Source organism: Scylla paramamosain, chromosome 18 (genome assembly GCF_035594125.1).
Source record: "Scylla paramamosain isolate STU-SP2022 chromosome 18, ASM3559412v1, whole genome shotgun sequence".
Lineage (NCBI taxonomy): Eukaryota > Metazoa > Arthropoda > Malacostraca > Decapoda > Portunidae > Scylla > Scylla paramamosain.
The window spans coordinates 22,250,823-22,278,700 of NC_087168.1; the positions used below are offsets into that span (position 1 = coordinate 22,250,823).

The following is a 27,878-nucleotide window of genomic DNA, read 5'->3' on the forward strand; positions in this document are numbered from 1 at the left end:
AGTGGATTTTTTTTTTTTTTTTTTTTTTTGTTGGAACAGGTTTTTCCTAGGGATAGCACTCCTGATCAGGACAGCGCTTAGATATTTGGACCATAATGATTATCAGGTCCTGAGATCATTTTAAGGCCTTTGTACTTCCAGTCACTCACCCAAGCATGACTAGAGATGTCCAGAAGGGGCCAAGCGTAATTACAATAACAGGTCTAAATGTATTTTTTCCTGGGAATTTCCCCTTTCATGGTTTAGAAGAGGGGAACCAAAAGATGCTAGTGATTTCCATGAAAACCAAAGGCCACATTAATTTAAAACACATCATGATCCATCAGATAAATAACTGTATGAAAAAATTGAGAGGATACCTAAGTCAGCAGTTTTTAGGATTTTATGTTTCCATATGGCAACAATGTGGGCAGACCTAATACCCAGAGAGTGTATTTATGTAAGTAAAGCCTGGCTGTGGAATATGTAAAAGACATTGGTCCAGTATCTAAGTAGTAGGTGAAATGAGTTACTTGGGAAATGCTTTTGAGTGAAAAATGGATGGTGAAAGCAGCAGAAGTATGTGCAGCAGGTTTGATAACTTTGGTAATGTAAATCTTGGTGAAGAAATTCAATGTGGAGAGGCTGAAGAGGCCAAGCATTTCACTGTAAGCTGATTTGACAGAAAGTGAGATAAAAGAGTCTGAATATAATGGATGATCTCCAGTGAAATGGGAAAGCAAAATACTGAAGTTTGTAGGATAAATGGGTGAGGGAAGAGGATTAGTGAATGTGAGAAGAGAATGCAATGACGGGGATGAATAAAGACTCCTGTGTCACAACCATCTCCTGTCTCCTGTGTGATCCAGGATAAGCATTCAACACACAGGATTTTTTTGCCTTTATTAGCCATAAGATAAAAACCACATTGGTAGACATTCACAACTGCACAAATTTTTTAAAGACATGAGGCATTAGTGTTTATTTTTATTGGTACTAGCATCAAACTATCATTTTACCAACACTGTACTGATACATTTGATACCTGATCACGATGATAAAATGGAGAGGGAATACCTAATGGCAGGAAATGGCAGCAGGTAAAAGTTCATAGGTGACAAATTACATGACAAGAAAATGTCCATTAACTATTCATGTCTTTGGTCTCTAAAGGGTAAGAGAAAAATTATAAAGAGTAATGCTATAGGAACGTACATGTACCAAACCCTCAAAATGGCAGAGTGAGGAAATATAATCAGGGATACCTGAAGTGTGATTAATAAAGCAATTACACTTACAAGCTCAAGAATACACAAGTCTATATACCAGAAGCATAAAATCATGTGAGCAAAAATGGCCATATAAGAAAAATGTGTCTGTGCATGTGTGTGAGCAAGAAAATGTGTTTTTTTCCTTTGGTCTTCCTGTATGTATGTGTGTGAGGTCCTGCAGTAACAAAAAGCTAAGAAACCTGCTCCTGTGTGTGTGTGTGTGTGTGTGTGTGTGTGAAAGTTTACCTAATTGTAATATAGAGGGCTCATGTTAGTCTCCATTCCTAGTTTTACCAAACTTGGTCTTAAAGTTGTGGATGTTCCTTGTCACAATCCCTGGAACATAAGAACATAAGAAAATAAGGGAAGCTGCAAGAAGCCATCAGAACTACACATGGCAGTTGCTGTAATCTCATCCTAAATTTCAATTTTTCTACTTAGGAAACTTGATTTCTTTGCACTAAGTATTTAGTCTTTTTAATCTGTATTCATGATCCCTTGTCCTTTTATTTTAGCGTAGGGTCTGCCACGAAATGCACTCAAGCAGGGAACCACATCCCAATGTCAGCCTCAGAGAGAGAGACCTAGACAGACTAGGCAGCCAGCCCCTCTAGGGAAAGCTCTCTGAGAAATCAAACTTACTCCCTGTCAGAGAATGGTATCTGTGGGAGGAAATCTTTTGATGTGAACAAACAAAATTATCCAACTCCGTAAGGGAAAATAAGGACATTAAATTAAATAAAGAGGATGATCCGTTGATATCTTATCATCTATTTTTCCACGATCCTTGCTATCCTCAGTTTTTAATTCCTTTACTAATCCATTTGTTCAATTGTCCTTATTATAAGTGTTCGAGCAAATATGTCCCAAGTTTTGGCTTGCTTGCAACTTTAACCTCAATTTTATCAGTTGGTCATTTCCTTGAACTTTGTTCCCTCTTCATTATCATTTCATGTTTTCAGTGTTTCTTTCATAGTGTGTGTGTGTGTGTGTGTGTGTGTGTGTGTGTGTGTGTGTGTGTGTGTGTGTGTGTGTGTGTGTGTGTGTGTGTGTGTGTGTGTGTGTGTGCCTGCTAAGGGAGACCGGAAGTGGCCAGGGGAGAAAAATATGCCCACTGAAATGCCAGTCCCATAAAAGGGTAAAAGCAGTAGTCTAAAACTGATGGATAAGTGTCTTGAAACCTCCCTCTTCAAGGAATTCAAGTCATAGGAAGGTGGAAACACAGAAGCAGGCAGGGAGTTCCAGAGTTTACCAGAGAAAGGGATGAATGATTGAGAATACTGGTTAACTCTTGCGTTAGAGAGGTGGGCAGAATAGGGGTGAGAGAAAGAAGAAAGTCTTGTGCAGCGAGGCCGCGGGAGGAGGGGAGGCATGCAGTTAGAAAGCATAATCTTCGATTGTCAGTTCTGTCAGCCTCTTGTACCTCCTGACCTGTAACAATGTTCAAAATGTAGTACTGAGGCAAGTGAATTGGATCTGGAAAAAAAGTAGAACTTAAACAACCAGAATTAGAAACAGGCAACCCATCAGTGACACCACTCATCTTGCAGTTTTGGAATTTTGAAATGCTGAAGCTAGAGTTCACAGGTAACACTGCACTTGTACAAAAAGACTAATCATTGCAGTACTATACTGAAATATGAGAAAGAAGGGTGTCATACACACCAAAACATCCCAAAACACTCCAAAAACACACCAAAATACCCTCAAAACACACCAAAACATCCCAAAACACTCCAAAAACACACCAAAACACCCTTAAAATACCCAAAAACACCCAAAAACATCACCAAAACATACCACCAAAACAAGACAGAGTGGAACCTCGCAGGGACGCCGATGATATGCTGGTAATAAGTCACACAGGAAAGCACAGAGGAATACAAGCCGCTGGAGTCGTGCTTGGAGTAACAGTCAAAGAGAGCAGGAGACAGAGGCATCACCACCGTCAAGCCGACCAGGTCCAGGATCAGACTGCCGAATGCCACCTTGCTTCTCCGCACGTTCTTCTGTGGGTGTTAGGTTAGGTTAAGTTAGTTTAGGTTAAGTTAGGTTAGGTTAGGTTAGGTTAAGTTAGGTTAGGCTAAGTTAGGTTAGGTTAGGTTAAGTTAGGTTAAGTTAGGTTAGATTAGGTTAAGTTAGGTTAGGTTAGGTTAGGTTAGGTCAGGTTAGGTTAGGTTAGGTTAGGTTAGGTCAGGTTAGGTTAAGTGAGGTGTTTTTAATCTTTAATTTTATCTCAGTATTTTTTTCTTGTAGTATTTAGTTGCCTTTGAGCAGTGTCCCTCCTATATATATAAAAAAATAAAACAAAATAAACAAATAAATAAATAAACTAAAACAATAAAATGTTTACGACTTTCAATCACTTTCCCGACACACTTGTGCATGGAGGCAGTGTTGCATGAGCCTTGACTGACAAATATTGCAGCGTGTTGACAACCACACACTTTACATCTCAGCTTAGCAACACACACAAACACAACACCCTGCTCACCTTCTCCTTGATGTCCGCAGCCTGTACCGCCCCTCCGTCCCTGCCGTCCACCTCACCACCGCTGCCGCCGCCACTGCCATCGCTGCCACCAACCTGCCTGCCGGATCGGAGGGTTGCCGTTGCTCTGAAAGTTACGTTAGGTTAGGTTAAGCGGGGCCGTGGGAAGAGGATGTAGGTTAGGTTAGGCTAGGCTAGGTTATGTTAGGTTTGGCTAGGCTTCTTTAGGTTAGGTTAGGTTAGGTAAGGCTTGGCTAGGTTAGGCTTGCTTAGGTAAGGTTTGGCTAGGTTAGGTTAGGTTAGGTTAGGTAGAGTTTGGTTAGGCTAGCTTGGGATTAAGACATGAGATAGCCAGTCTTGGGGAGGAGGAAGCACCAGACACAAGTTAGGGTAGGCTTCTTTGGGTTAGGCTTGGTTTGGTTAGGGGCAGCTGAGGAGTGTGAGGCTCCACCATGTTAGGTTAAATTTGAGGTAATATTTGAGTCATTTTCTCACTCACCACCAAAATTTTCCCACTGTAAAAACTTTAATATTTTTTTTCTGAAGGCTACAAAACAAATCACTCGTTTTCTCATCCCAGACTCCTAAACACCACCCCTTTCTCCCTTCACACACACACACACACACACACTTTCCCTCACAGCACAAAGGAACATAGATGAGCAATTAAATCCACAACAGCAGCAGCAGCAGCATCAGCCAGCCAGCCAGCCTCTTCTGACTTAAATGTAGGAAAATTTTAAACACGTAAATATATATTTTCTTCTTTACACACACACACACACACACACAACACTATATTCCTCTCACAACACAAGAGCAACACTAGGGAACACAAAGAAAGACGAGAGAGAGAGAGAGAGAGAGAGAGAGAGAGAGAGAGAGAGAGAGAGAGAGAGAGAGCTATCTCATTAGACATACATCTAGATTGGTGTATACAAGCCTTACCTAATATGTGTAGAGATTTCTGAGCATATACCAGCATCTCTTATGAGTTTGTGTGTGTGTACCAGCCTTACCAAGTGTGTGTGTGTGTTTCTAAGTGTACACCAGTGTTTGCGTACAAGTTTACATGTGTACGCCAGCCTTAGTAAGTATTTCAGTGTGTTTTTAAGTGTATACCAGCATGAATTTTGTGTTTTTTAAGTGTTTGAGTGTTTATTTAAATTATCTGTTATCCCAGCCCCTCCAGACCCACCTATGGCATACAGCGTCAGTCCAGAGTACAGCCCCAGGTTGGTCTCGCTAGCCCCGATGAGGATGAAAGTAGGAATCATCATCATTAGGCCCTGTGGATGGTGAGGGTGGTAGAGCAGGCAGTGGTGGGTTTAATAATATTGTTACTGATAAATCCTGTTGTTTTATATTATAATTATTTGGCTACACAGTAAAAATATAGATTTGAAAATATACTCTGAAAACCCCAGTAACTTCCACTACAGCCTGTTAAACTGGAACCATGAAAACACCCTTGAAAACCCCAGTAACTTCCACTACAGCCTGTTAAACTAGAACCATGAAAACACCCTTGAAAACCCCAGTAACTTCCACTACGGCCTGTTAAACTAGAACCATGAAAACACCCTTGAAAACCCCAGTAACTTCCACTACAGCCTGTTAAACTAGAACCATGAAAACACCCTTGAAAACCCCAGTAACTTCCCAGTAATTGGTATGTATGTGTGAGAATTGAGAATGTAATATTATTATCGTCCTACAAAATGGGGCCGTCCTGGTAAACACGGGGCCGTCCTGGTAAACACACGGGGCCGTCCTGGTAAACACGGGGCCGTGGGGGAGGGCCGTCTTGACCAGCTTCCGTCAGTCAGTAGTCGCTGGTGGTGGACGGAAGTCGGGATTGGGTTGGTAGGTCTGTCAGAGGCGATCAACTCTACTATTCAAGGTAAATTGGCACACCCTTCTTTGAATAAGTAGTGATAGATTTACGCCCTCAGCCTTACCAAAGGTGTCGGTGGCCCTTGGTTGAAGGGTGGTAGTAACAAACCCACTTGGCAGGATGCAAGTGGGCTCTCTCTCTCTCTCTCTCTCTCTCTCTCTCTCTCTCTCTCTCTCTCTCTCTCTCTCTCTCTCTCTCTCACGTATTGTCAGGCTCAGGAAAAGACAGCGGTGTTCCCTCGTGTTTATTACTGCTAATATTGGGAACAGGTACAGCAGTGAGAGGAAGAGAGGTGCTGGCGCTTCGGCTGATCCTGTCTGGCCTGACTGCCCCAGTGCAACTATCCAATCACCTCACCTACACCCGAGGTAGCAGTAAATTTTTCCCCAACAGACTGAAATTCCCTCCTTCCTTGGAAAATTAGCATAGCCTTGATTTCCCCTCGAGAATAACAGCTCGGGCTGTTTTTTCCCCCGGGGGAGGGGGTAATTTCAGACCTAGGCTATTTTTCCTCCTCTAGGCCATTTTCATCCTAATATAGAAAACAATATTTTACGGAATTGCATAATCAAAGGGAAATTTTTAAAAAATATAGGAATTTTTCTTCATAAGAATTATACTAGTTTGTGTATTGTAGTAATTTATTAGCACTTGTGTAGTACTGGAGTGTTGAATTTATATGGGAGAGTACTCACCAATAGGCAGCACAGCATAATGTTAAAGTAATTCTTAAAAAGCAATTAAAAAGCACTGATTTTAGAAGAGCATTAATAAATGTTCTCATCTTTTTGATTGGAAGACTGGATTACATTTAGGACAACTCCATGAGGCTTTATAATTTTGTGTTGTTCCAAGACAAGGAGTGTGGTACAATAGTATTCATAACATGACTCACACTCGACCACTTTGCATCCATCTGCCATAATTCCTGTATATTCTTGATGTATCCATGCCCCAGGAAGGTTGTCTACCTTTGCCTTTAGTGTTGCATGAAGTGCTGTAATTGCATCTTCATCCATGTATTTGTAAACATTAATTTTTGTTTTCTCATGACAAGCAGATGATGTGATTTTCAAACACACACACACACACACACACACACACACACACACACACACACACACACACACACACACACACACACACACACACACATATATGCATGAACCCAACATCCTAACCTCCTGAACCCCACACTTGTAACAATAGATTAATCGGCCGATTTACTTGTTCTTGTGGTGTTGTAACTAGTGGTGGCTGAGATAGATTAGCAGATGGACAGACAAACAAATGCAATGAAAAAAATTTTTCACCAATTGTTTTTAATTTATTCTGTCCCATGATTTTTTGCACCCCATTTAATTTTGTGGCTTGCAGGGTGAATTAGTTACACCTGCAGGGTTAAGAGAAGGGTTAGGTTATCTAGATACTTAGATAGTTAGATTAGATTCTTTGTAGGGGTACTGAAATAAGCCACCTCTTCCTTATGTATGTGTCTTGCTCGCTTCTCTGCCTAGATTCCTGTAAAAGTAAATTTAATCATTCTTCTCACTTTCACATTACATACTTAAACTTTCTAGAGTACAAGAAACAAGAAATATGACAGTCCTTGGTTGGTGTGCTTCTCTCTGCCTCATTTTTATCTCAACATTTTACTCACCTGGCTGGTTACCTTATCAGTTTGGTATTATTTCAATCTTTCACCAGTCTCAACATGGCTTTTCTTACTCTCCTAATCTGATAGAGCTTCTCATTCTGAGTAATTTGAACCCCATATATATATATATATATATATATATATATATATATATATATATATATATATATATATATATATATATATATATATATATATTACCACAAATCATTTATAATGCTGACTGATTTTTAAAGATTTATCATGAATTATGTACCTTCCACAGACTGAAGTGGGGGACCCACGTTTATCACGAGTGCTGGAGGAGGCAGTAGACACCTGCCGAAACGATAATTACTCCCAGTGAGGTTTAAAGCACTGTTCAGGGGGTGCTGTGAACTTATTATTAAACCCAACTGTGACCTCACTGAACGTTTCCCTTTGTGTCTCACAACACAAGGGGGCAGTCACAGCCTGCCCTCTAAAGACAACTCTCTTCCTCCACACAAAACTACAAGCACCTAATAACAAACACACCCTTCACTCAAAAATTTTAAAATCATCATGGCGACTCCTACACCAGCCTCGGAGTCCCTATCTGGGAAAGGGACCATAAATGTCCCCAGGTCGGACTGCCTTTCTGTCGACGACCCTAAGTGTCTTGACACCCCCCTCAACTTTTTCTTCATTAACTTCTGCAACATTCGCGGTCTAAGATCTAATTTTCAATCTGTAGAACACCACCGCATGCAGGGAAGCCACAGAACGCCTGACTTCTGATCTTTCTAAAATTTCTGATTGGGGCAGAGTAAACTTGTTATTGTTCAATGCCTCAAAAACTCAATTCCTCCATCTATCAACTCGACACAACCTTCCAGATAACTATCCCCTCTTCTTCAATGACTCTCAACTGTCCCCCTCTTCTACACTGAACATCCTCGGTCTGTCCTTTACTTATAATCTGAACTGGAAGCTTCACATCTCATCTCTAGCTAAAACAGCTTCTATGAAGTTAGGTGTTCTGAGACGTCTCCACCAGTTTTTCTCACCCCCCCAGCTGCTAACTCTTTACAAGGGCCTTATCTGTCCATGTATGGAGTATGCTTCACATGTCTGGGGGGTTCCACTCATACTGCTCTTCTAGACAGGGTGGAATCAAAAGCTTTTCGTCTCATCAACTCCTCTCCTCTAACTGACTGTCTTCAGCCTCTCTCTCACTGCTGCAATGGTGCATATCTAGCTGTCTTCTACCGCTATTTTCATGCTAACTGCTCTTCTGATCTTGCTAACTGCATGCCTCCCCTCCTTCCGTGGCCTCGCTGCACAAGACTTTCTTCTTTCTCTCACCCCTATTCTGTCCACCTCTCTAACACAAGAGTTAACCAGTATTCTCAATCATTCATCCCTTTCTCTGGTAAACTCTGGAACTCCCTGCCTGCTTCTGTATTTCCACCTTCCTATGACTTGAATTCCTTCAAGAGGAAGGTTTCAAGACACTTATTCATCAATTTTTGACCACTGCTTTGACCCTTTTATGGGACTGGCATTTCAGTGGGCATATTTTTCTATTAGATTTTTGTTGCCCTTGGCCAGTGTCCTTCCTACATAAAAAAAAAAAAAAAGTGTGATAGCAGAACCACCCCTGGCCACCACTGCCACATACATAGGAGAGTGGTAATAGAACATATTCATTATTCCATATAAGTATACTGCTCCTAAGTATGAGTAGAAGGTATTATTGATAATATACAGGCTATTCAAGTGAAAATGTCTTGAAAGTATTGAGTATTGTAATGACATTCGTTGTTATTACATAGTTCTCTTCACTCTATTATGCTCACTTAAGGTTTGATATTGTTGCTTTGTATTCAAGCAGCTTAGTAAAAGATTTGTCTTTTAGGTTGTGCTATTATGAATCATTTGAATATCTTAGATCTCATCCAGCGAACTATACTACTTGTTAACTTTCACCTTGCTCTTGAAGGATCAAAATGGGGGACGACTGGAAGTCTTGGACCTATCGGCAAAAAGTGATCATGCAGTTGGAGGACATTATTCGGCAGATTCCTGGAAACCAAAGAAATGCTCATGAAATTGAGCTTCAGGTACTCAAGACTGAACAAAACTAATAATACAGATGTGATTCCAGAGTTCACTTGTAAAGCTAATTATATGATTTGCCTGTGCTTTTTCAAGTGCATTAATTCATCTGTTTATCAGTTATTTTTTATTTGGTCAGAAGAAAATACTGAAAACTAATGACTTTTTCCAGGTGTTTCAAAGAGCCACCAAGAAGGAAGAGTATGTGCAGCTGATGACACGCATAATGATGCACATGCAGCAGGAGATGACCCAAAGCAGCACACAAGCCAACAATAATCCTCACGTTCCTGAAATTCTTAACCGCCATCCTGGACCTTCTCAGATAAACGGGCCAAATGCTCCTATGATGAATAATGCCATGAGTATGCATGGGTCACCTAGGATTGGGCAACCAATGCCACCTAATCTTCCAACACAGGGAGGTGAGATGGGAAATTGGCCAGCTAACAACCGACGCATGAGTGAGATGCAGATCTCAGGTGTGGGGAAGAAACAACCTGCCCTAACCATGTCTCAGCTAGGTGGCCAGCAAGGTAAGATGACGCAAATCCAGATGACAATGGCTGCTCAGTCTGGGGGAAACACACCCATGGGTCAAGTGGTTGGACGTGGAGTTGGAGCTGCTGCCACTATGCAACCTCGTGTTCCTTCCCCAGGATTTCCTCGCCAGGGGACTCCAACCCCTACCAGTGCTTCACCTGCACCCTCATTGTCAGCACCCAACAACCAAGCATCCCCTGCATTTGTCAGTCCCTCACCATCCTCAGGCATGGTTCCTTCTCCTGCTGGAGGAGGTAATAGTGGAGGTATGGGTCGTGGAGTGGGTCACCTAGGGGCACCATCTCCTGGAGGGATGATAAACACTCCAGGACAGACACAGCAGCCATCTCCAGCACCCGCAGCCATGTCCAACAGCCAGGTGGAGGAGGCCGCTTACATGGAGAAACTACGCCGCCTCAAGAAGTATGTGGCACCTCTCGGTCGTATGATTCAACGCATGTGTAATGATGAAGGTGATAAATCTAAAAAAATGAAGCAATTATATGACATGCTGCAGAATCCCACACGCCGCATGCCAATGGAAACACTCATAAAGTGTGAGAAGGTTCTTGAACGTCTTGAAATTCGTGAGAATGAGGTTGAGGCACCAGTACCACCCAGTATGGAGACCTGCAGTGCTGCCTTAGAGGAGGTGCTAACAACAGTGCTCAAGTCTCCATGTGCAGCTCACACTCTGCACCGTACACTTTCCCCAGCCCTCTCTGTTCTTCTAGGACCAACCTACTCCACACACCCAGCATCTCTTGCCCCAGCCACTCGCCCCCTTCAGCCTCCCCCAGAGACGCCTGACATCAGTGACATTGTACAGGGAGAGGTGGCTCGACTTAATGCCCGCTTTAGGATTAATCTTGACTGCCAGATGCCACCAGGAAGTGATGAATTGACACTGATATGCCAGCTGGATGACCCTAACTTACCATGTGTTCCTCCCATCACCCTCACAGTGCCTGCCTCATACCCAGACAAGCCTCCCCGTTGCCACTTGTTGGCTGTTGACTATGAGAGCACCGAGTTTCTGCACAGCATCCGTGAGAGCATGAATGAACGACTTCAGAGTATGCCACCACACTGTTCTCTCACTATGATGCTGCACAGCTGGGAGATGAGTGTGCGTCAAGCCTGTTCTCCACAACCTCCTCTCACATCCACTATTGCTACAGCCTTGACAATTGCCTCCCCTGTCTAATGTCTTGTGAATCAGATAAATGAACCTGTGACATAGTGTAAAGAAATCTGATGGAGTTGAAATTATATGACATCAGTGAATAACTGAGTATAACAGTATTGTGTTGTTAAGACCAGAGTAAGCCAGTGTGACAGTAAAACTTACCAGAGAAATTAGATAGGAAATCCCACTGAAATTTAATGAGTATGAAGAAATGTAAAGAGAGGTGAAAGAAGTTTGTGAGTCTCATATGGAGCTGTGAATTAGCTAGGATGGGAAGTGTAGATCACTGTTAATACTGCACTATATGTCTTCTTGAAGTGAAAAGCCAGGAACAGTGAAACATAACTTTTGATACATGGGTGTTTTATTTACCATTATTTAGTCTTGGAAAGTGTGTGTGTGTGATTCACCTACAGACGTCTGCTGGTCACCCAAGCCAGCTGTTACCCTACGGAAAGAGCTCAGAGCTCATAGTGGCTGATCTTTGGGTAGGACTGAGACCACTTACACACTGGGACAGCAAGGTTACAGCTCCTCAGGTTACATCGCTTACATCCCATACCTACTTGCTGGTAGGTGAACAGGGCTACACATTAAGAGGCTTGCCCATTTGCTTTGCTGTATGTGTAATAATAATAATAATAATATAATAACAATAATAATAAACGGTTTATCATTTAGGCAGTTAAAAAACTGAAAATGTACAGAGGGGGGTGGGGAAATACTTAACATTAATCCTAAAGGTGTGTGTGTGTGTGTGTGTGTGTGTGTGTGTGTGTGTGTGAAGCTTGTTTGTTCCCTTTATTTCTACAAAGATATCCAATAGACTTGTTTTGTGAAAAGTGCTGCAGTTTCCTGAGAAATGCCTTTATCAAGATTATTAATTAAGATCTTACACATACTAATACTTTGTTACTATTAATTAAGATCTGCTTCCACAAACTAATACTTTGTTATACTATTACATGTGTACAGTTGTGTATGTGATTGCTTGAAGTTAATTGAAGTTAATCAATCATTGAACTGAATAGTGATTTGAGTCAGTTTCCTGATGTAGTCCTCTTCAGTTCCTCCCGGATGACATCTGCTAGAATCTGGAATACCTGCAAAGAGAATTTTTAGTCTCTCTCTCTCTCTCTCAAGGGCTGATAAGGCAGAGAGGTGGGAAGAGCAGAGAAAAGTTGGAAATTATTTAATTAGATGAGAATAAATAGAACAAAATTTTAGTATAAATGAGATAGGGCGAGACAGAGGGAGGGAAATGTAGATATTTGTCTGATGCTTGTAAATTGCTTTGACTCTTCTTTTGTATTCACTCCCTCCAGTGCTTACCTTGTCTACTGACTCTGGGGTTATCAGGGAGAAGCTCATTCTGATGTATGGGCAAGGTTGAGTTGAATCAACCATGAACTGGCATCCTGGCACAAATAATAGGCCCTTAGAGCAACACACGTTTACCGTCTCGGTCACATCTTTGAGTCCCAGAACCTGAGAGAATATGCATAGAATAAACTTATGCAAGTGGAATATGTAAAAGAAGCAATTTTAAATTTACATTTGTTGCAGAGATGTGTTAAAATGACATGATTAAAAAAAAACAAACCTGAAAAGGGATGCTACAAGAAGCCATCAGGCTTACATGTGGCAGTCCTTGTATGAAACATCTATGTATTTCCAGCTACTATCCTTACCATAAATTTGTATCATCTTTTCGAGTTATGTAATGATTTAACACTAACAACCTGATTACTGATACTATTCCATTGATCCAACATTCTATTTGAGAACCAATTCTTTTCTATCTCTTTTCAAGGTTAAACCCATTATTTCTTGTTCAACCCAGAGTACTGACCCTCAGAATTTTGCTTACGTCATGTCCTACACCACTTAAAGAACTTTTAAAGACTGGCTTCTTGCAGCTTCCCTTGTGTGCTCAATTTCTTAAGTTAAGGCGCTCATGTGGCACCATACCTTCAACCACAAGAACATTCCGTTTGGCACCCTCCACTCGCACAGACCTGCACGTAAAAAAAAAAAAAAAAAAAAAAAAAAAAAAGATTAATATACTTAAATGGACATAGAAATATGAATGTAACCACTTCTTAGATGGAGAATTTAAAACTGAGTGTTCAACTTTATTATCAACATTGCATTGTTAACTTTGGGCATGCACATGCTACTATTGGGTACTAAGGGAATACTGAGTGCAAGACACTAAGTAGATGGTTTCTCAATCTTAATTCTGCAGGCTATGGTTTCTCCTCAACTTCAGTAAAATGGGCTAGTGAAAGTTTTTAGCAAAATTCTGAAAGACAACTTACAACAAAAGGTGTAATTGTGTCATTCAAAACTTTCAGATGTCCACACATTTACTTTTGATCAGTAAATTTATTAGAGGATGAAGACAGCAACAACATCGGCCATACGGCGCAGCACTCTGATAAGCCCCTCTATCAGTCTGAAGGGAATCACCACTCACCAGTCAAGTGTTTGGTGGCTGCTTGCAATACCACATCACGTAATTGTTTATACTTCTTGGCGTTGCTCTTGGCCATCTCTATGAAACCCTCGTGGCCCAAACAGCGTAAGAGCTCAGAAACGAAAACCTGGCAGCAAATCAGTAAGTCATACAGTTATTCGTGCTCATATTCCCATCAAGACTGCTATCAAAGGACACAAAGATGATTAATCGAGTTATCACGTTTTCCTCCTAATGACGATGTAGAGTCCTTATCAAACTGTCACTAGAATTATGAAAGCTCTTGGAGATAGCAGTAACATCCCCTACGTAGAACCTAAACGTTAGATGCAGTCCTTCTCCAGGTCATGTATTATGTTCACGTACCTGGGAGAAGGGTGAAGCATGAGTCATAATAAATGAATGCATTGTCGTTAATTTGTCCACGAAGGGTTGATCAGCCGTTATGTAGCCGAGCCGCACACCAGCTCCTATAGTTTTAGAGAATGTGTCCACACGTAGCACTCGCCCCTCTGTGTCCAGGCTCAGGAAAGATGAACTGACCTAATCAGGAAGAAAAGAGGCAGTATAATTAGCATGTTTCACTCAGCAGCCTTAATTCAAGTTCAACACCGTCTCCAGTACTGACAGACCCGTATTCTGAAACGGACTGCCCTCTCATTATGAGTATTTTCCCAAGGCCACAGAGATGACTAACCGGATTCTTGAAAGTGTTTCTCCAGTTAACAGTGTAGAAATACGAGTAATCTGACACTAGAACCGTAAAAAAAAAAAAAAAAAAAATCCTTGAAAACCCGTATCACTTCAACTTTGATAGTGAAAATAGCGGAAGTTGGGGCAGAAGTATATCAGAATACGGTGAGTCTAAAGGAAGCAAAATAACTTGATGTATAAAAAGAAGGAAAAAAAAAAACGAATTAAAAACCAACGCATCTAACATTTAAATAAAGCAATGCAAGCAAAGGTTAAGGGGAGAAGATACGACAATTACCTGGGGATCATATTGCAGGAAGTAGTATGGGTCATCCTCCATGATGAGAAAGTCATATTCGCACGCCAAGCTGTAGAGTTCCCGCATTCTGTTTTCGCTCATAGTGATGCCAGTAGGGTTATCTCCATGCGGTACTATATACATTAGCTGAAAGACAAAAATTAAACAGCACTTTTCACACTTCTACTCTTATATGTTAGTCCACGCAGAACCTTTGCCCGTTTTTTTTTTTTTTTTTCTTATAGTAAGTGCCAAGACCGGGAGACTTTATTCTTAGTTTCTTGGTCTTGGTAAGTGCTACATTCCTTGCGGTAGTCCTTGGAGCTGCAAAGATTCAACAACACTTCTCACGCCCTCTTCGTACTGTCATCCGTCAGGTTGACTTACTCCTGATTTTTCCTTTGTTTCATTGAACACTTGTTCACCATAACTGTAATGACTGTCATAAAAAAAAAAAAAAAAAAAAAAAAAGTCATCTGCAAGTGGAATAAATGCCAGAGACCTTCCCTGAACTCCTGACAAAGTGTAGTCTCTTAGAGACCATAGAAGATCTTTATGAATGTATTAATTTCTGGAATCATTGTCTACTCCCTGGTCACTACAGTACCACGCGCTTGGGCCATAATAGACCTTTATCAATATATTAATTTCTGGAATCATTGTCTACCCCTTAATCACTAAAGTACTACCTTGCGGCGGCCATCGGAACTCTTCTCCAGGGCTTCCCTCAGCATGTCAGGTCGTATGCCGCCATCGTCACTAGGGACAGGCACAATCCTCGCTTCGGCATCTTTAAACTGCATGAAAAAAAAAAATAATAATAATTCGCGAACTACTTAGGTGGCATCACTATGCTATGAGAAAACTTATAAAATCGTCAAAATGAAGGAGCATACATAACATACTCGTTTTCTCAAACGTCATTTGTTCTCCCTTCTGGTCTAATTTCAAAGGCCACCAAAAGTTGGGTTTTCGCTAACGTTTTCTCCCATTGGTGATGCCAGAAGTCTTATTGAACTACCACAAAAATCATGAAAATATCCTTGAAAATTTCAGCAACTTCCATTACAGCCCTACGTTAAAATATTACTGAGATGACCCAAAATGTTTGAGAATACGGCCAACAAGGTAACGCAAGGACTTACTACGTGATGGATATGCGGGTAGGCCATTTCTGGAATAAATGCATAGTCGCCAGGATCGATAAAGGTTTGTGCTATAATGTAACTTGCAACATTTGCCCCCGCTGTCACCAACACCTTTCGCCCGTCCATGTGTGGAGGCGCCAATAACTCCGCAGTCATTGTCATCAGTTGATCCACTAACTGGGGCATTCTGCGTCCAGGGTAGAAATGAAAGGCAAATAAATTGTTACCATAATGTAGTAGCTAGTTGATGTTCTAACCTTCTGTTCGTTTTTCTGTTGCACTTTAAAGTTTCCATAGTTGTCAAGTAAAAAAAAATAATTTTTTTTTACTCTGACCTCCCTCATAACCCAATTAACTGAATCTAAGCCTTCCTCCCCTGAATTCTTAGCAAAACTCCATTCCTCTTAACTTCAGTCTCGATCCTAGCTCAACCCATCCCTTCCTTTCTCCTCTGAAGTTTTTACTAACTCCTCCGTCTACCTCTATCTTTTTAACTGACTTTCTTCCACTCAACTCCTGTGCGTAGATCTATTTCCTTCCTTTTATAGCTGCCATGTCGCAACTTCTACTTTGCCGCACGAGATAGAATTCTAAGTCATATAATAGTATTTAGTGAAGTGATTATCTATGATGGCCTTTAAAATGCTCTATTGCAACTATTATAAGATTTACTATATTCAATGAAAAAAAAAAAAATCTCTGCATACTTACCCGGCAGGAGACCCGTATTGCAAAGCCACGTTAATCAGATCCTGCGGTACATGTATGACTTTACCATCTTTGAGAGAGAATGTCGCCTCCCTGAGGGGAAAGAATTCTGGATTCGGCAATCCTGAAGCTAAATTCATGATTGTTTTCATATCCCCGAGTTCCGTCCCTGAAAACACATGATACTATTACTGTACAAGTCCTGAAGCAAATACCACAGAGTTTAATGATTAGTCAAGTTCCTAAGTGTATTTTTCTCACTGATGGTACAGATTCATTGTTAAACTACCACTGGAATCACGAAAACATCCCTGAAAACCCACATAATTTCCACTACAGCCAGTTGAAATGTTGAATGTAATCGACTCCGGTACAAGGCAAGGGAGTGATTTAACTAAATTTAATGTAGAGAGAGAGAGAGAGAGAGAGAGAGAGAGAGAGAGAGAGAGAGAGAGAGAGAGAGAGAGAGCACTTAAAATATTTTGTAGTGATAGTACATACACTGCATCACTGTCTCATCTCTGCGAATACTCACTGGTTTTGATGAGGAATGGCATCGTCTGCTTCTTTGATGCATTGCTGAAGTAACTGATATAATTCATCTCTGCGTTGCAGCTTTTCTCTCTCCTGAGCGAGATATATGGAAATATGATGGAGTACTCTCACAAAAATACAGCCAAAGAACGCCGATCTTGCGTTACGGCACAGGTTACTCGGGAAATGCGTTTTGCTTAATGCCTGTCAGTATCGGCAAGCATAAAAAATGGGCTGAGACAAACTGACTTATTGGCATCTCAGTTGCATCTTTCCTCATTCACGCCCATAGCAACAATGAATATTAACATTGGTATACTGGCCATTGTTTCTAGAGGCGTGAGTGGGGAGGAAAAATCCCCAAGTTTCATTAAGCAAAACTCGCTCCACGAGTAGCGTGTGCCGTCGCGACGTAATGTTCGGCGTTCGCTGACTATTTAATGAACACACATGTAGGCCTCCTGTCTTTTTGCAGCCTTCCTAAATTCTTACTCTTTATGAGATAAGAAAATACGTTATGTTATAAATATATATATAGTTTTCAAATCAGTCTTAATGATATGAAACTTTTTAAAGATGGACATGAATGAAGCAAGTAACACAAAGTTGAAGACTGATTGTGAAAAAAATAAATAAATAAGATACTTGTACCTTCACAGTAAATTATGAGCGGTTGCCGTGGGAGCTTGTCGGTGAGTGAGACGCTGCCTGATACTGTACACGTGAATACACCGTTTTTTGAAAAGAACGTGATCCCACAAAAATAACATTTCATTGTGTCTTTTTGATGTACAGGGTAAGAAACTGAAGGCGAATTAAGAATCTCTCTCTCTCTCTCTCTCTCTCTCTCTCTCTCTCTCTCTCTCTCTCTCTCTCTCTCTCTCTCTCTCTCTCTCTCTCTCTCTCTCTCTCTCTCTCTCTCTCTCTTGTTGGGGGAGTAATGCGCCGCCTGATACTGTACACCTTAATACACCTTTTTTACAAAGAACGTGATCCCACAAAACAACATTTCATTGTATCTTCTTGATGTACAGGGTAGGAACCTGAAGGCGAATTAAGAATCTCTCTCTCTCTCTCTCTCTCTCTCTCTCTCTCTCTCTCTCTCTCTCTCTCTCTCTCTCTCTCTCTCTCTCTCTCTCTCTCTCTCTCGTTTGTGTAGTGATTGCTATGTTATTGTTCACACTGGTAGATGTCTGCTAACAATTAAAAAAAAAAAAAAATGAGCTGTTTTTACACAGTTACTTGGTTACAGCGATAAGAGACTGCTCTCTGGACTCCGAGGAAGGAGGAAGAGTGCCAATGCTCACTGTAGTCATTAAAAAGAAAAGAAAAAAAAAGAAAAAAAAAGAAATGAGTATACATGATATTAGCTTTTAATTATTATGAAAAGTTTGGAGAATATCATCATCTCATTCAAGAACTGCACGGAAATAAATGAAAAATTTAGACCGTATCAGATTATTTTCTCAGTTTATTGAAACCCCCTCATGGGATCTTGCACAGTCAGCTTGGAGTGCCAAGCGTGGCGTCGCTATCAGTACAAAGCGGCCTTGCGTAGTCTAATTCTGAAATATAACTCGGATTCGTTTTGCATGTTTTAACCTATTTAGCAGAAGCGGTACTTGAATTGCCAGGACAATCGAGGTCAACCAAAAATCATTAAGAGTTCGGTGAGCAGGTGAATACTTATCTTCAGACTGGTGGCGTGACGGAGAGAACCGTGGCGGTCCGGCAGGTTCGATTCCCGGTGAAGGCGTCTCTGTTAGCGAACTTATCCCTCCGTTTATCTATCCCACCTCTGCCATGTTCTGTTACAACACCGGAAGGCAAATTCCAAACAAACAGAAAAGTGTACATCATCACAAGATCAAAGGGAATACTTTTCAACGAAAAACTGCAGTATATATATATATATATATATATATATATATATATATATATATATATATATATATATATATATATATATATATATATATATATATATATATATATATACGTGTTGGCCAATACAGTGCTATAATACTTATATAAATTTTTAATATTAAACAATACTGCACAAGGCAGGTAGCTACAATACAGAAAAAAAAGTAAAAAACTGAGATCTTCAGCTTGTATGATGCAAGGACATGGATGTTGTTGATCTGCAACTCATGCCCCGTCATGTGTGGATATATTGAATATTACTTAGTTATCTTCAGGGCCACTGTATTGCATTCTTATTCATATATTCGTAGTATTTTTTTTATCATGGATATAAAGATAAATAAATAAGCAGTATAGATAAAATAAAATAAATCAATGTCAATAGAGACAGCCTGTGTAATTACGATAATTCGCTGTGAAATGTATACATTGATAATTAGGGTTGAATTAGCAAGCTGATGGAGTCTTGTGGGAGTTGAGACATTAATTTTGGTTGAGTAAACGGCACACACACACACACACACACACACAGAGAGAGAGAGAGAGAGAGAGAGAGAGAGAGAGAGAGAGAGAGAGAGAGAGAGAGAGTAAAAAAAAAGTAAAAACAAAAAGAAGGCAGCGGAGGAAGAAGTGATAAAGGACACAAGAAGAGGAAGAGGAGAGGGACGAAGTGGTGATGTGTCGACTGTCGACGAGCGTGTGAGGAGGAAGGGACGGAAGGACAGGTGGTACAGGTGACGCGGCCCCCTAATGAATACACAGGTAAGAAGGAAGTGCCACGCCACCACTCTGGCAACGTGAGGGTGGCACCGTAACACTGCTTCTCCGCGTCTTTCATGGCACTCAGTAAGAAATAGGACAGTATAGGTCTGGGGGATTGCAGGGTCTCTAATTTGCTTTGACGAAACTTCTGTGGTGGTCTGTTTGATAGATTTTAATGTGTTGACCTCGTGTGTGTGTGTGTGTGTGTGTGTGTGTGTGTGTGTGTCGGGTATTGAGTAAGGAGTAGGACAGTAGGTTAGGGTTTGCAGGTCACAGGGTCCTTCTTTCTAACCTCTAGGCCAGAACGAAACATGTGGTATATTAGAATTTGATGTGTGTGTGTGTGTGTCAGGTCACAGGGTCTTTTTCTAATTTCTAAGCTTGGACGAAACTTTACTTTAATTTCCCTGTTGATCTATAACCTTGAGTAGATCATGATTTGAAATATATATATATATATATATATATATATATATATATATATATATATATATATATATATATATATATATATATATATATATATATATATATATTTCAAATCATGATCTACTCAAGGTTATAGATCAACAGGGAAATTAAAGTAATGAATTAATGTAACCTTCACTTAACTCTCAGGTGAAAACACAAATGTTATAATATTTTCAATTGGTGGATCTTATCAATAGTGGTTCCTTATGTATTCTATTTCAACCCTTCTACAAGACAAGCAGACTGGCAGGTAAGTAGGGTTTTAGGGTGGGGAGGAGGCCAAAATAGGCCAAATTTGGTAAACCTCAAAAGTCTGGAGAGAAACACCACTTTGGGGGAAATCCTTAGAAATAGTCAACAAACACAGAATATCTGCCTCCCCATACCTTCCATTATGCTATCCTAATCTTTTGAAGTCACTAGCTTTGCTAGTTGTGGGGCTCTTCCCTTCACATCTCTAATTATACTATCCTAACTGGTAAAACTACACAATACATCCTATCGTCTTCTCTGTTCCTAACAAGCTTGGGAAAAGTTGGGCTTCTGTAGTAGTATATAAATTAAGCTTCCCAATCAAATAAGTAAATATGTGAGAAAAAAAAATGATAAGATAGCTATGTACATTCACATTACTGTCATCTAGAGTCTCCTTATCGTCACATGGAGTCTCTTGATTGCCATTCACAGCCTGCTACCTGCTGTGCACAGTCCCTAGTTGGCTTGTATGGTCTGCAAACAACCACATGCAGTTTCGTAAGTTTTATATACAGTTGCTTATTCACTGTGTGTGATTCCTCAACTTAGACCACTGATTACTGAGAGTCTGTTCCATTCATCTACCTAGTGGTTTTTAAATAGAGTGGTGGATCAATGGAATATACTCGGTAATCAGGTTGTTAGTAATGATTCATTAGGGACCGCCACATGTAGGTCTGAAGGCTTCTTGGAGCTTCCTGTATTTTCCTCTCTTCTTATGTTCTCGTCTCCTGATGAATGGATGACTTCGCTTCCAGAACAATAGACGATAGCAATCAGTACTGTATGTGAATGTACTAAAGTAAATGTACCTCACTTTCAGATGATAAGAGAGAGATCCCAAATCCTACAATGAATTTGGGGGCATCTGTACGTGTCAACAAGTGTGGGGTGTGTGTGTTGATGACGTTGATGGTGATGGTGGTGTTTCTCTACAAATATGGCAACAACACAGAGTTCAAGAGAGAAGTCGTCAGTCTAAGGAGCTTACTGTCAGCAGCTATTGATGCTGCCGAACGAGGGGGTAGAGTTGTAAGTTGGCCTGTGTTAGTCATTCTTGCTGTTTTTAATTATTTTCTCAATACTGTGTTGCTGATCCTTGCCATTTTGATTGGCAGATTGGCAGAGTTACACACTTAATGTTGTGGATTATATACTGATACAATGAGAGATGTCTTGTGTTTTATAAGTTGAAAGTATCTGTATAGAATACATCACCTACTTGAGAATATTATTTATGTATGGATGATGGTAATGTGTTGCAGTGTGTTATGCTGTGCTCATAGGTATATTTCTTTTATATTTTTTAACTTTTTTTCATCATGTCTACAGTGTTTTAATTAACTCTTGTAGTATTTTTGTCTAATTTTTATTCTTACTTTATTTTCCACTTATATGCATTTTTTCATACAATATTGTGTTTAGTATATGCCTAAGTTCCTGGGGTGTAGTAGGGTGGTCCACAAGACTATCCCATTTCACCAGGGGCTGACAGGGATAAGAGTGTGAATGTGTGTGTGAGTGTGTGGTGCTTTGTGTAGGCTACCCAGTGTGGGATTGTTGATCTTATGTGTAGATAGATAGTGTTTAGTATGACCACTGTGGAAATTGTGAAAAATCAGTAATCATGATAAACTTTTGATATAACTTTGCTCAATCAAGTGATTTCACAGGTATATGATGTTCGTGAGGCAGCCACCTTGCATGAACAGAGCAAGGGTAAGACGAAAGAGGGAGCCAATGATCCGGTGACTGATGGAGACATTAAGTCCCATCTTACAATGTTCTTCTCCCTTCAGAAATCCTTCCCTGCCATCAAGGTAAGTGAGGGAATCTGTGCAGCAGCCAAGAATTTGTCTGTCTCATTGTAAGTGGAGGATTTGTAAGTATAGTAAAAACCTTATTAAACTCCAGTAGTCTCAGTCATTCACCCTGTTTTCTGGTAAACTGGAACTCCTACCTGCCTCTGTGTTTCATGATTGAATTATTTCAGGAGGGAGGTTTCAAGACACTAATCCTCCAGTTTTGGATAATACTTGTAATCTTTATTTTTTAAAATGGCACTCTCAGAGGGGTTTTATTTTATCCTTTTATCGTTCTTGGCCAGTGCCACTCTTAAAAAAGAAGAAAAGGAAAACTAATGAAATATTTCTTAGATAATTTCAGAGGAGCACAGCCTCAGTGATGTGGATGTGTCCTCTGTGTCTCCAGCTGCTCTCATCCATCCTGAGGTGACGGCAGCTATAGTAGAAGACCAGATGGTTCCAGCTGGAGACATTCGGGTCTGGATTGACCCTCTGGATGCCACCCAGGAGTACACAGGTCGGTTTACTTGATGTGATTCTGAATTTGGATTATATGATGTGAATTTTACATGTGATTGCTACTTAATTAAAAGAAAGAGAAAAAAATGATTTGTGTTTGATGTTAGAGGTCTTCTGTGTTTGGGATGGTGGTTGTATGCTTAGCTCTGTGATATAATGATATAATTCCTTTGTTACAATCATACAGGACTCATTTTCTTAGCTTTTAGAACTCATTTTAATCATCTCCACATTTTGAATGCATATCGCTACCTGCTCCAGTTAGCTTGTTGAATGATAACAGTGCTGAAGAAATTAATAATTATTGTGGCACTTTCAGAAAACCTGAAGGAGTATGTGACCACCATGGTGTGTGTGGCAGTGAGAGGACATCCTACCATTGGGGTGATTCACAAACCTTTCAGCAAGTCCACAGCCTGGGCTTGGGTGGGCAAGGGTGTGTCCCCTGCTCTGCGTCAGACAGGAAACCAGGTTAGTCTGTCTGGTTTCCCATAATAGAAAAAGACATTCAACAAAATGAGGAGAAGCATTGTAATGAGGTTGAACTAAATGTTAATTATACTATTTATTTATTTATCTTTTATGTAAGAGGGGCACTGGCCAAAGCTAACAACAGGAGTCAAAAAAAAAAAGGCCTGCTTAGGTGTCAGTCCTTAACGATGTCAAAAGGATCATCCAAAATTAGAGAACAAATGTCTTCAAACTTCCTTCTTCAAAGAGTTCAAATCATAGGAAGGAGGAAATACAGAAGCAAGCAGGGAGTTCTAGAGTTTACCAGAGAAAGGGGTGAATGATTGGGAATAATGGTTAACTCTAGCATTAGAGAGATGGACAGAATAGAATAGAGGTGAGAGAAAGTAGAGTAATTTGCAGTGAGGCTGTGGAAGGAGGGGAGGCAGTCAGCATGAAAATGGCAGTAGAAGGTAGCAAGAGATGCAATATTGCATTGATGAGAGAGGGAGACTGAAGACAGTCAGTTAGAGGAGTTGATAAGATGAAATGCTTTTGATTCCATCCTTGGCTTTCTTTATAGGGAGTGATCAAAAATGACATTGCTCGCATCATAGTGTCTCGCTCCCATGCTGGTGATGTGAAGACAGTTGCCACTGCTGCATTTGGGGAGAAAACTGAAGTTATTCCAGCTGGAGGAGCAGGTAAGGTTCTTTTTTTGAGTAATTAAGTAAAAGTCCATGTGAGCCATCAGATAACGATTTTAATTATTGAGATGAGTTAGGTTGTTTGTTGGGAGTGTTGTCTTTGAAATGGCACTCCCTGTCATGTCCCTTCTCACTACCTGGGTCTTCTGTCTTTTCTTTCTCTTTCCTTTTCTTCTCTCATTTCCCAAAATTTATGCACTTTTATATTTGTTTCCTCAGTACATTTGTTTTTAAAACAAGTATGCTCCAATAATATCTTCCTCTTCCCTATATAGCTCCTGTAATCTTATACTTTCTTTCCTCATGATATTCTGGGCACCTTAATATAAATTAATGGGTGTCGGTGTTTATGGTACAGGTTGAAACTTTATATCTCTAAGATTTTTGGACATAAAATAAAACTATATTTTGTATAAAACTATAAAACTATATTTTGTATGCTGTTTGGTGAGCACATATATATACATATTCTGTGATACTGAGGAGCAAGGAGGACTTCTATTCTTGTGAGACAAAATGAGGTTTGTGTTTGATTTTATTTGATTTTGATTTGTTTTCTTCTGTGTCATGTTTTTTTTATTGTCCTATATATGGCACAAGTCTGGTTTTACACATGTAACAGAAGAATATTTGTTTTTGCTTTCATTTACTGCCAGAATTCTGCCAAAGTGTATGTGGATTTCTTTATTGTTCTGATTTGTTTTGATTTGGTAGAATTGTTAAATTCTGATACAGGAGCTTACTTCAGACACCAGTGTTGTGTTTGTAAATTTTGAGCAAAGGCACATATTGATCTTCACTCATTATGTATTTGGTGTATGTACAGTAGGCTCCATACTTGAAGAAGCAGCCTTCCTACCCTTATTTTTAGCCAAAGTGACATGTCAACTCAAGAAATTTTAGTAGGTAAATATCATTGGCCAGAAGTCGTGAGGTGTAAAATAAGCCAGCCACACCTTTCTCAATCCCACTCCCATGTCCACCTCCCCATCCCCACTCCCTTCTTGTTTATACATTTCTCATATTCCCATCCCCATCTCCTATATGATAGACCTCCTTCCCCTCCTCTCTCTCTCTCTCTCTCTCTCTCTCTCTCTCTCTCTCTCTCTCTCTCTCTCTCTCTCTCTCTCTCTCTCTCTCTCTCTCTCTCTCTCTCTCTCTCTCTCTCTCTCTCTCTCTCTCTCTCTCTCTCTCTCTCTCTCTCTCTCTCTCTCTCTCTCTCTCTCTCTCTCTCTCTCTCTCTCTCTCTCTCTCTCTCTCTCTCTCTCTCTCTCTCTCTGTGTGTGTGTGTGTGTGTGTGTGTGTGTGTGTATATATATATATATATATATATATATATATATATATATATATATATATATATATATATATATATATATATATATATATATGATATAACAAGAGTTTCTGCAGATATTCCCTCAAGTGAAAGTACAGATTATTCTAAATAGAAAATGTTCTCTGCTGACATGCATTTTGAGGCGTTGGTTAGCCTTGGCATGAAATTCCAAATGTGGCCTGACAACAGATACAGCGGCTGGCCTGGGTGGGTAACCATGGTGGAGAAACACCATTTCCACACACTCCACATTACTTATGCAAATAAGTGATCTGACTAACAATCAGCTGATTTACTGCTAGCCTCACTGCTTGCATTCCCTGCCCAGGCAGTCCATGGTGCTGAAAACTGCTTCATCAAGAAGAGAGCTAGCTGTACACTCAAAACCTTTTTTTTTTTACCTGAGCAGGTTTAGCAATGTCTTTGATGTTTGATAGGCTACAAGACCCTGGCAGTGGTGGAGGGAAAGGCAGATGCGTATGTGCACTCGACAGCGATCAAGAAGTGGGATCTCTGTGCAGGGAATGCTGTACTCTTTGCGCTCCATGGCAACATGACGACTCTTGGTGGGGATCATCTGGACTATGGCAGCCAAGAGGAATATAAGAATGAAGGTGGTGTCTTGGCCACACTAACCAATCACAGTTACTACCTTCAGAAACTCCAGGTTCTTGGGATTAAGACACCGAAGGCAGGCTAATAGGTTGAATGCAATCATATCCATGGTATTTATATCCCCTAGATTTAAGGCTGATACGAGATAATCTTTTATATTGTTGTATATATTTATGGTAAATTATTTTTAGTTTTTAGTTGAGATAATTATTATATACAGATTGCAGGGTTCTTGTGTTTTCTTGGGCATAGTACATCTATAATTTTCTTCGTATGGTTAATACTGTATAGATGTGCCATAGGTAAGTGAAGACCAATGCCAGGAGGGTCTACAGAATGAATGTTATTGATGTTTTATATTAATTTAATGAATTTAATCGTATTTTATGCTCATTTTGTATTATCTTGTTAATCTTTTATGATATTTATGCTGGCTTTAAATCATCTTCATAATATTCTTGGTGTTTCATGTTAACTCTACTTTGCCCTCACATTTCAAGCAATTTATTCCATAGGGTTAATGAAGTGTTGTTGTTGAATGGCTTCTAGAGGTACAGTAGCCATGTTGGTCTCCCTTTACCCTCTATATGTGGCATGTGTATAGCAGGGCATGGCACACGGGAAAGTGTTGAATCTCATGTTTCATCAGTACTGTGACATTACCATGGGATTGGAATGGCTTGATTGTTAAAGGATGATTGTTAAATGGATGATTGTTAAAGGGAGTTCAGTTCATTCAACATTTCAGCTGCAGCTCATTATACCCTGGCATGATTCTCTTACAGCTCTCTTATTTTCCATCTTCTGTCTTTCATTTAATTTTATTTTCCCTAAAGTCAGGTATTCAGATAAAAATTTTTGTATCGAATTTGCTGTTTTGGTACAATTTTCTGTGTTCTGAAAGATTTCTGAGCACTGCAATTCACTGTTAATTTGTTTGAGCAGTGAAAGACAGTAGCTAACAGTGAAGGTTGTTGTTGATGTAAGGCTGTTGAGCTTTGATTTAATACAGCTTGGTTTAATGGAAGCTCATGTAGTTGAGGATGAGCTAAGTTATGCCTCAGTGATCATCTTGGTATGATTGGTAACATGTTGAACTTGCATTACCTTGAGTGTCCTGTCAAGATTCAGAAGATCTCTCATGGACAGTTTTTCCTTCCTCTAAATAAACTTTCCATGTTTGCATGATGCTTCTAAGGAGGTATTATACAATGGCTAGCTGTGAGGTTTTGAAAAGATGGATAATTCAAATTGTTGGTTACTAATAGGGAAGGACGTCGCCACAGTTGTATTGATTCTATGACAGAGGCTTAACCTGCAGTGTTTTTGTGCCTATTTCAGTGGCTCCATGTATAGGTTATTTCCTGACCTTACCTGGTTGACTAGAATTTTGCACAATGCCCCATATGCTAGCTCCTGTGGTAAAAATGGGAGGTAGGAGTTCAGAAAGTATACTTTAGATGGGGATGGTCACATAACCTCAAGAAAAGTAGAATATTATTGATTTCACTACTGTGATGAAAAGTTTGAGGGTTCATGGCAGACTGTCATCTATGAGCACTGAAATGAACACTATACATTGAAAAGTCTTGTGATAGAGCAGTGTCTCCTCTTAGCTGGAAAATAAGTGTTGAAGATCAGATGATGATATCAGTCACAGTGTTGTTGACCCCTTTACCCATCCAGTCCAACTCTCCAAGTTGATATAAATGTACAATAAATAGTGTATTGTACCTGATATTGAATTCCTCCTAGACTGCACTTGTTAGCAGCAATCATGTCAGTATATTTCCCAGCTGTCCTCTTTGGTGGTGGTTGACTGCAGCTGTATAGAACTCTTATCTTGGCCATCCTGTTAGGATTATAGGATGTACAAACCTACCAATACTGTTGTGGTGCAAGTGTTATTGTCACCTTTGCTTTACCAGGAAGGTGTGGTGAGATTGGTTACCAGCCCAACATGTCTGGCCAAGGACTTAGGTAACCTAAGTTAGGGCTGTATGATCTTGTGAATGGGCATTGAATAATGCAGGAATAAACACATTTACTTAAAATCTTTATGT

At 40.1% G+C, this 27,878-nt stretch overlaps 4 protein-coding genes across 9 annotated transcripts; 2 read left to right on the top strand and 2 right to left on the bottom strand.

Annotated features, from left to right (window-relative positions):
- Positions 1-2,214: 2,214 nt before the first annotated feature.
- Positions 2,215-5,024, bottom strand: LOC135109370 (uncharacterized). The gene is made up of 5 exons (XM_064020762.1): positions 4,940-5,024; positions 4,383-4,458; positions 3,745-3,868; positions 3,051-3,259; positions 2,215-2,681 (listed from the first exon to the last, which is right to left on the bottom strand). Exons 1-5 carry the CDS (start codon positions 5,022-5,024, stop codon positions 2,660-2,662), a joined length of 516 nt encoding a protein of 171 aa, XP_063876832.1. The 3' UTR covers positions 2,215-2,659.
- Positions 5,025-5,505: 481 nt separating this feature from the next.
- LOC135109293 (mediator of RNA polymerase II transcription subunit 15-like) lies at positions 5,506-11,460 on the top strand. Of its 2 annotated transcripts, XM_064020595.1 has the most exons (4): positions 5,529-5,644; positions 5,908-6,006; positions 9,259-9,379; positions 9,547-11,460. In XM_064020595.1, the coding sequence occupies exons 3-4, from the start codon at positions 9,266-9,268 to the stop codon at positions 11,122-11,124; spliced, it is 1,692 nt and encodes a 563-aa protein (XP_063876665.1). In that variant the 5' UTR covers positions 5,529-5,644; positions 5,908-6,006; positions 9,259-9,265; the 3' UTR covers positions 11,125-11,460. The 2 variants fall into 2 exon arrangements, with proteins under 2 accessions (XP_063876664.1, XP_063876665.1); XM_064020594.1 differs by lacking the exon at positions 5,908-6,006 and having other exon boundaries at positions 5,506-5,644.
- Positions 11,453-17,753, bottom strand: LOC135109295 (kynurenine/alpha-aminoadipate aminotransferase, mitochondrial-like). 2 transcript variants are annotated; one of them, XM_064020597.1, is made up of 11 exons: positions 17,618-17,753; positions 16,968-17,059; positions 16,436-16,601; positions 15,722-15,911; positions 15,266-15,373; positions 14,577-14,723; positions 13,952-14,128; positions 13,586-13,712; positions 13,078-13,124; positions 12,439-12,594; positions 11,453-12,209 (listed from the first exon to the last, which is right to left on the bottom strand). In XM_064020597.1, exons 2-11 carry the CDS (start codon positions 17,032-17,034, stop codon positions 12,147-12,149), a joined length of 1,248 nt encoding a protein of 415 aa, XP_063876667.1. In that variant the 5' UTR covers positions 17,035-17,059; positions 17,618-17,753; the 3' UTR covers positions 11,453-12,146. The 2 variants fall into 2 exon arrangements, with proteins under 2 accessions (XP_063876667.1, XP_063876668.1); XM_064020598.1 differs by lacking the exons at positions 13,078-13,124; positions 13,586-13,712.
- LOC135109297 (inositol monophosphatase 3-like) lies at positions 13,592-27,869 on the top strand. 4 transcript variants are annotated; one of them, XM_064020599.1, is made up of 7 exons: positions 13,592-13,726; positions 21,204-21,412; positions 22,054-22,200; positions 22,537-22,702; positions 23,024-23,175; positions 23,738-23,858; positions 25,638-27,869. In XM_064020599.1, exons 1-7 carry the CDS (start codon positions 13,666-13,668, stop codon positions 25,898-25,900), a joined length of 1,119 nt encoding a protein of 372 aa, XP_063876669.1. In that variant the 5' UTR covers positions 13,592-13,665; the 3' UTR covers positions 25,901-27,869. The 4 variants fall into 4 exon arrangements, with proteins under 4 accessions (XP_063876669.1, XP_063876672.1, XP_063876670.1 ...); XM_064020602.1 differs by lacking the exon at positions 13,592-13,726 and adding an exon at positions 19,419-19,654; XM_064020600.1 differs by lacking the exon at positions 13,592-13,726 and adding an exon at positions 19,598-19,738.
- The last annotated feature ends 9 nt before the right edge of the window (positions 27,870-27,878 follow it).

Bases quoted from the DNA above. Each gene is read 5' to 3' on its own strand.
- LOC135109370 (XM_064020762.1), bottom strand. From the start codon at position 5,024: ATGATGATGATTCCTACTTTCATCCTCATCGGGGCTAGCGAGACCAAC. The intron at 4,459-4,939 runs GTGGGTCTGGAG...CATTTAAGTCAG, and splicing joins ACTGACGCTGTATGCCATAG to AAGAGGCTGGCTGGCTGGCT. The intron at 3,869-4,382 runs GTGAGGGAAAGT...CGTAACTTTCAG, and splicing joins CATCTATGTTCCTTTGTGCT to AGCAACGGCAACCCTCCGAT.
- LOC135109293 (XM_064020594.1), top strand. From the start codon at position 9,266: ATGGGGGACGACTGGAAGTCTTGGACCTATCGGCAAAAAGTGATCATG. The intron at 9,380-9,546 runs GTACTCAAGACT...GACTTTTTCCAG, and splicing joins CTCATGAAATTGAGCTTCAG to GTGTTTCAAAGAGCCACCAA.
- LOC135109297 (XM_064020599.1), top strand. From the start codon at position 13,666: ATGAAACCCTCGTGGCCCAAACAGCGTAAGAGCTCAGAAACGAAAACC. The intron at 22,201-22,536 runs GTAAGTGAGGGA...AATATTTCTTAG, and splicing joins AATCCTTCCCTGCCATCAAG to ATAATTTCAGAGGAGCACAG. The intron at 23,176-23,737 runs GTTAGTCTGTCT...CTTTCTTTATAG, and splicing joins TGCGTCAGACAGGAAACCAG to GGAGTGATCAAAAATGACAT.
- LOC135109295 (XM_064020597.1), bottom strand. From the start codon at position 17,034: ATGAATTATATCAGTTACTTCAGCAATGCATCAAAGAAGCAGACGATG. The intron at 14,724-15,265 runs GTAGTACTTTAG...TTTGTCTTTCAG, and splicing joins GTTCCGATGGCCGCCGCAAG to CTAATGTATATAGTACCGCA. The intron at 12,595-13,077 runs GTATGGTGCCAC...ATATTCTCTCAG, and splicing joins GAATGTTCTTGTGGTTGAAG to GTTCTGGGACTCAAAGATGT.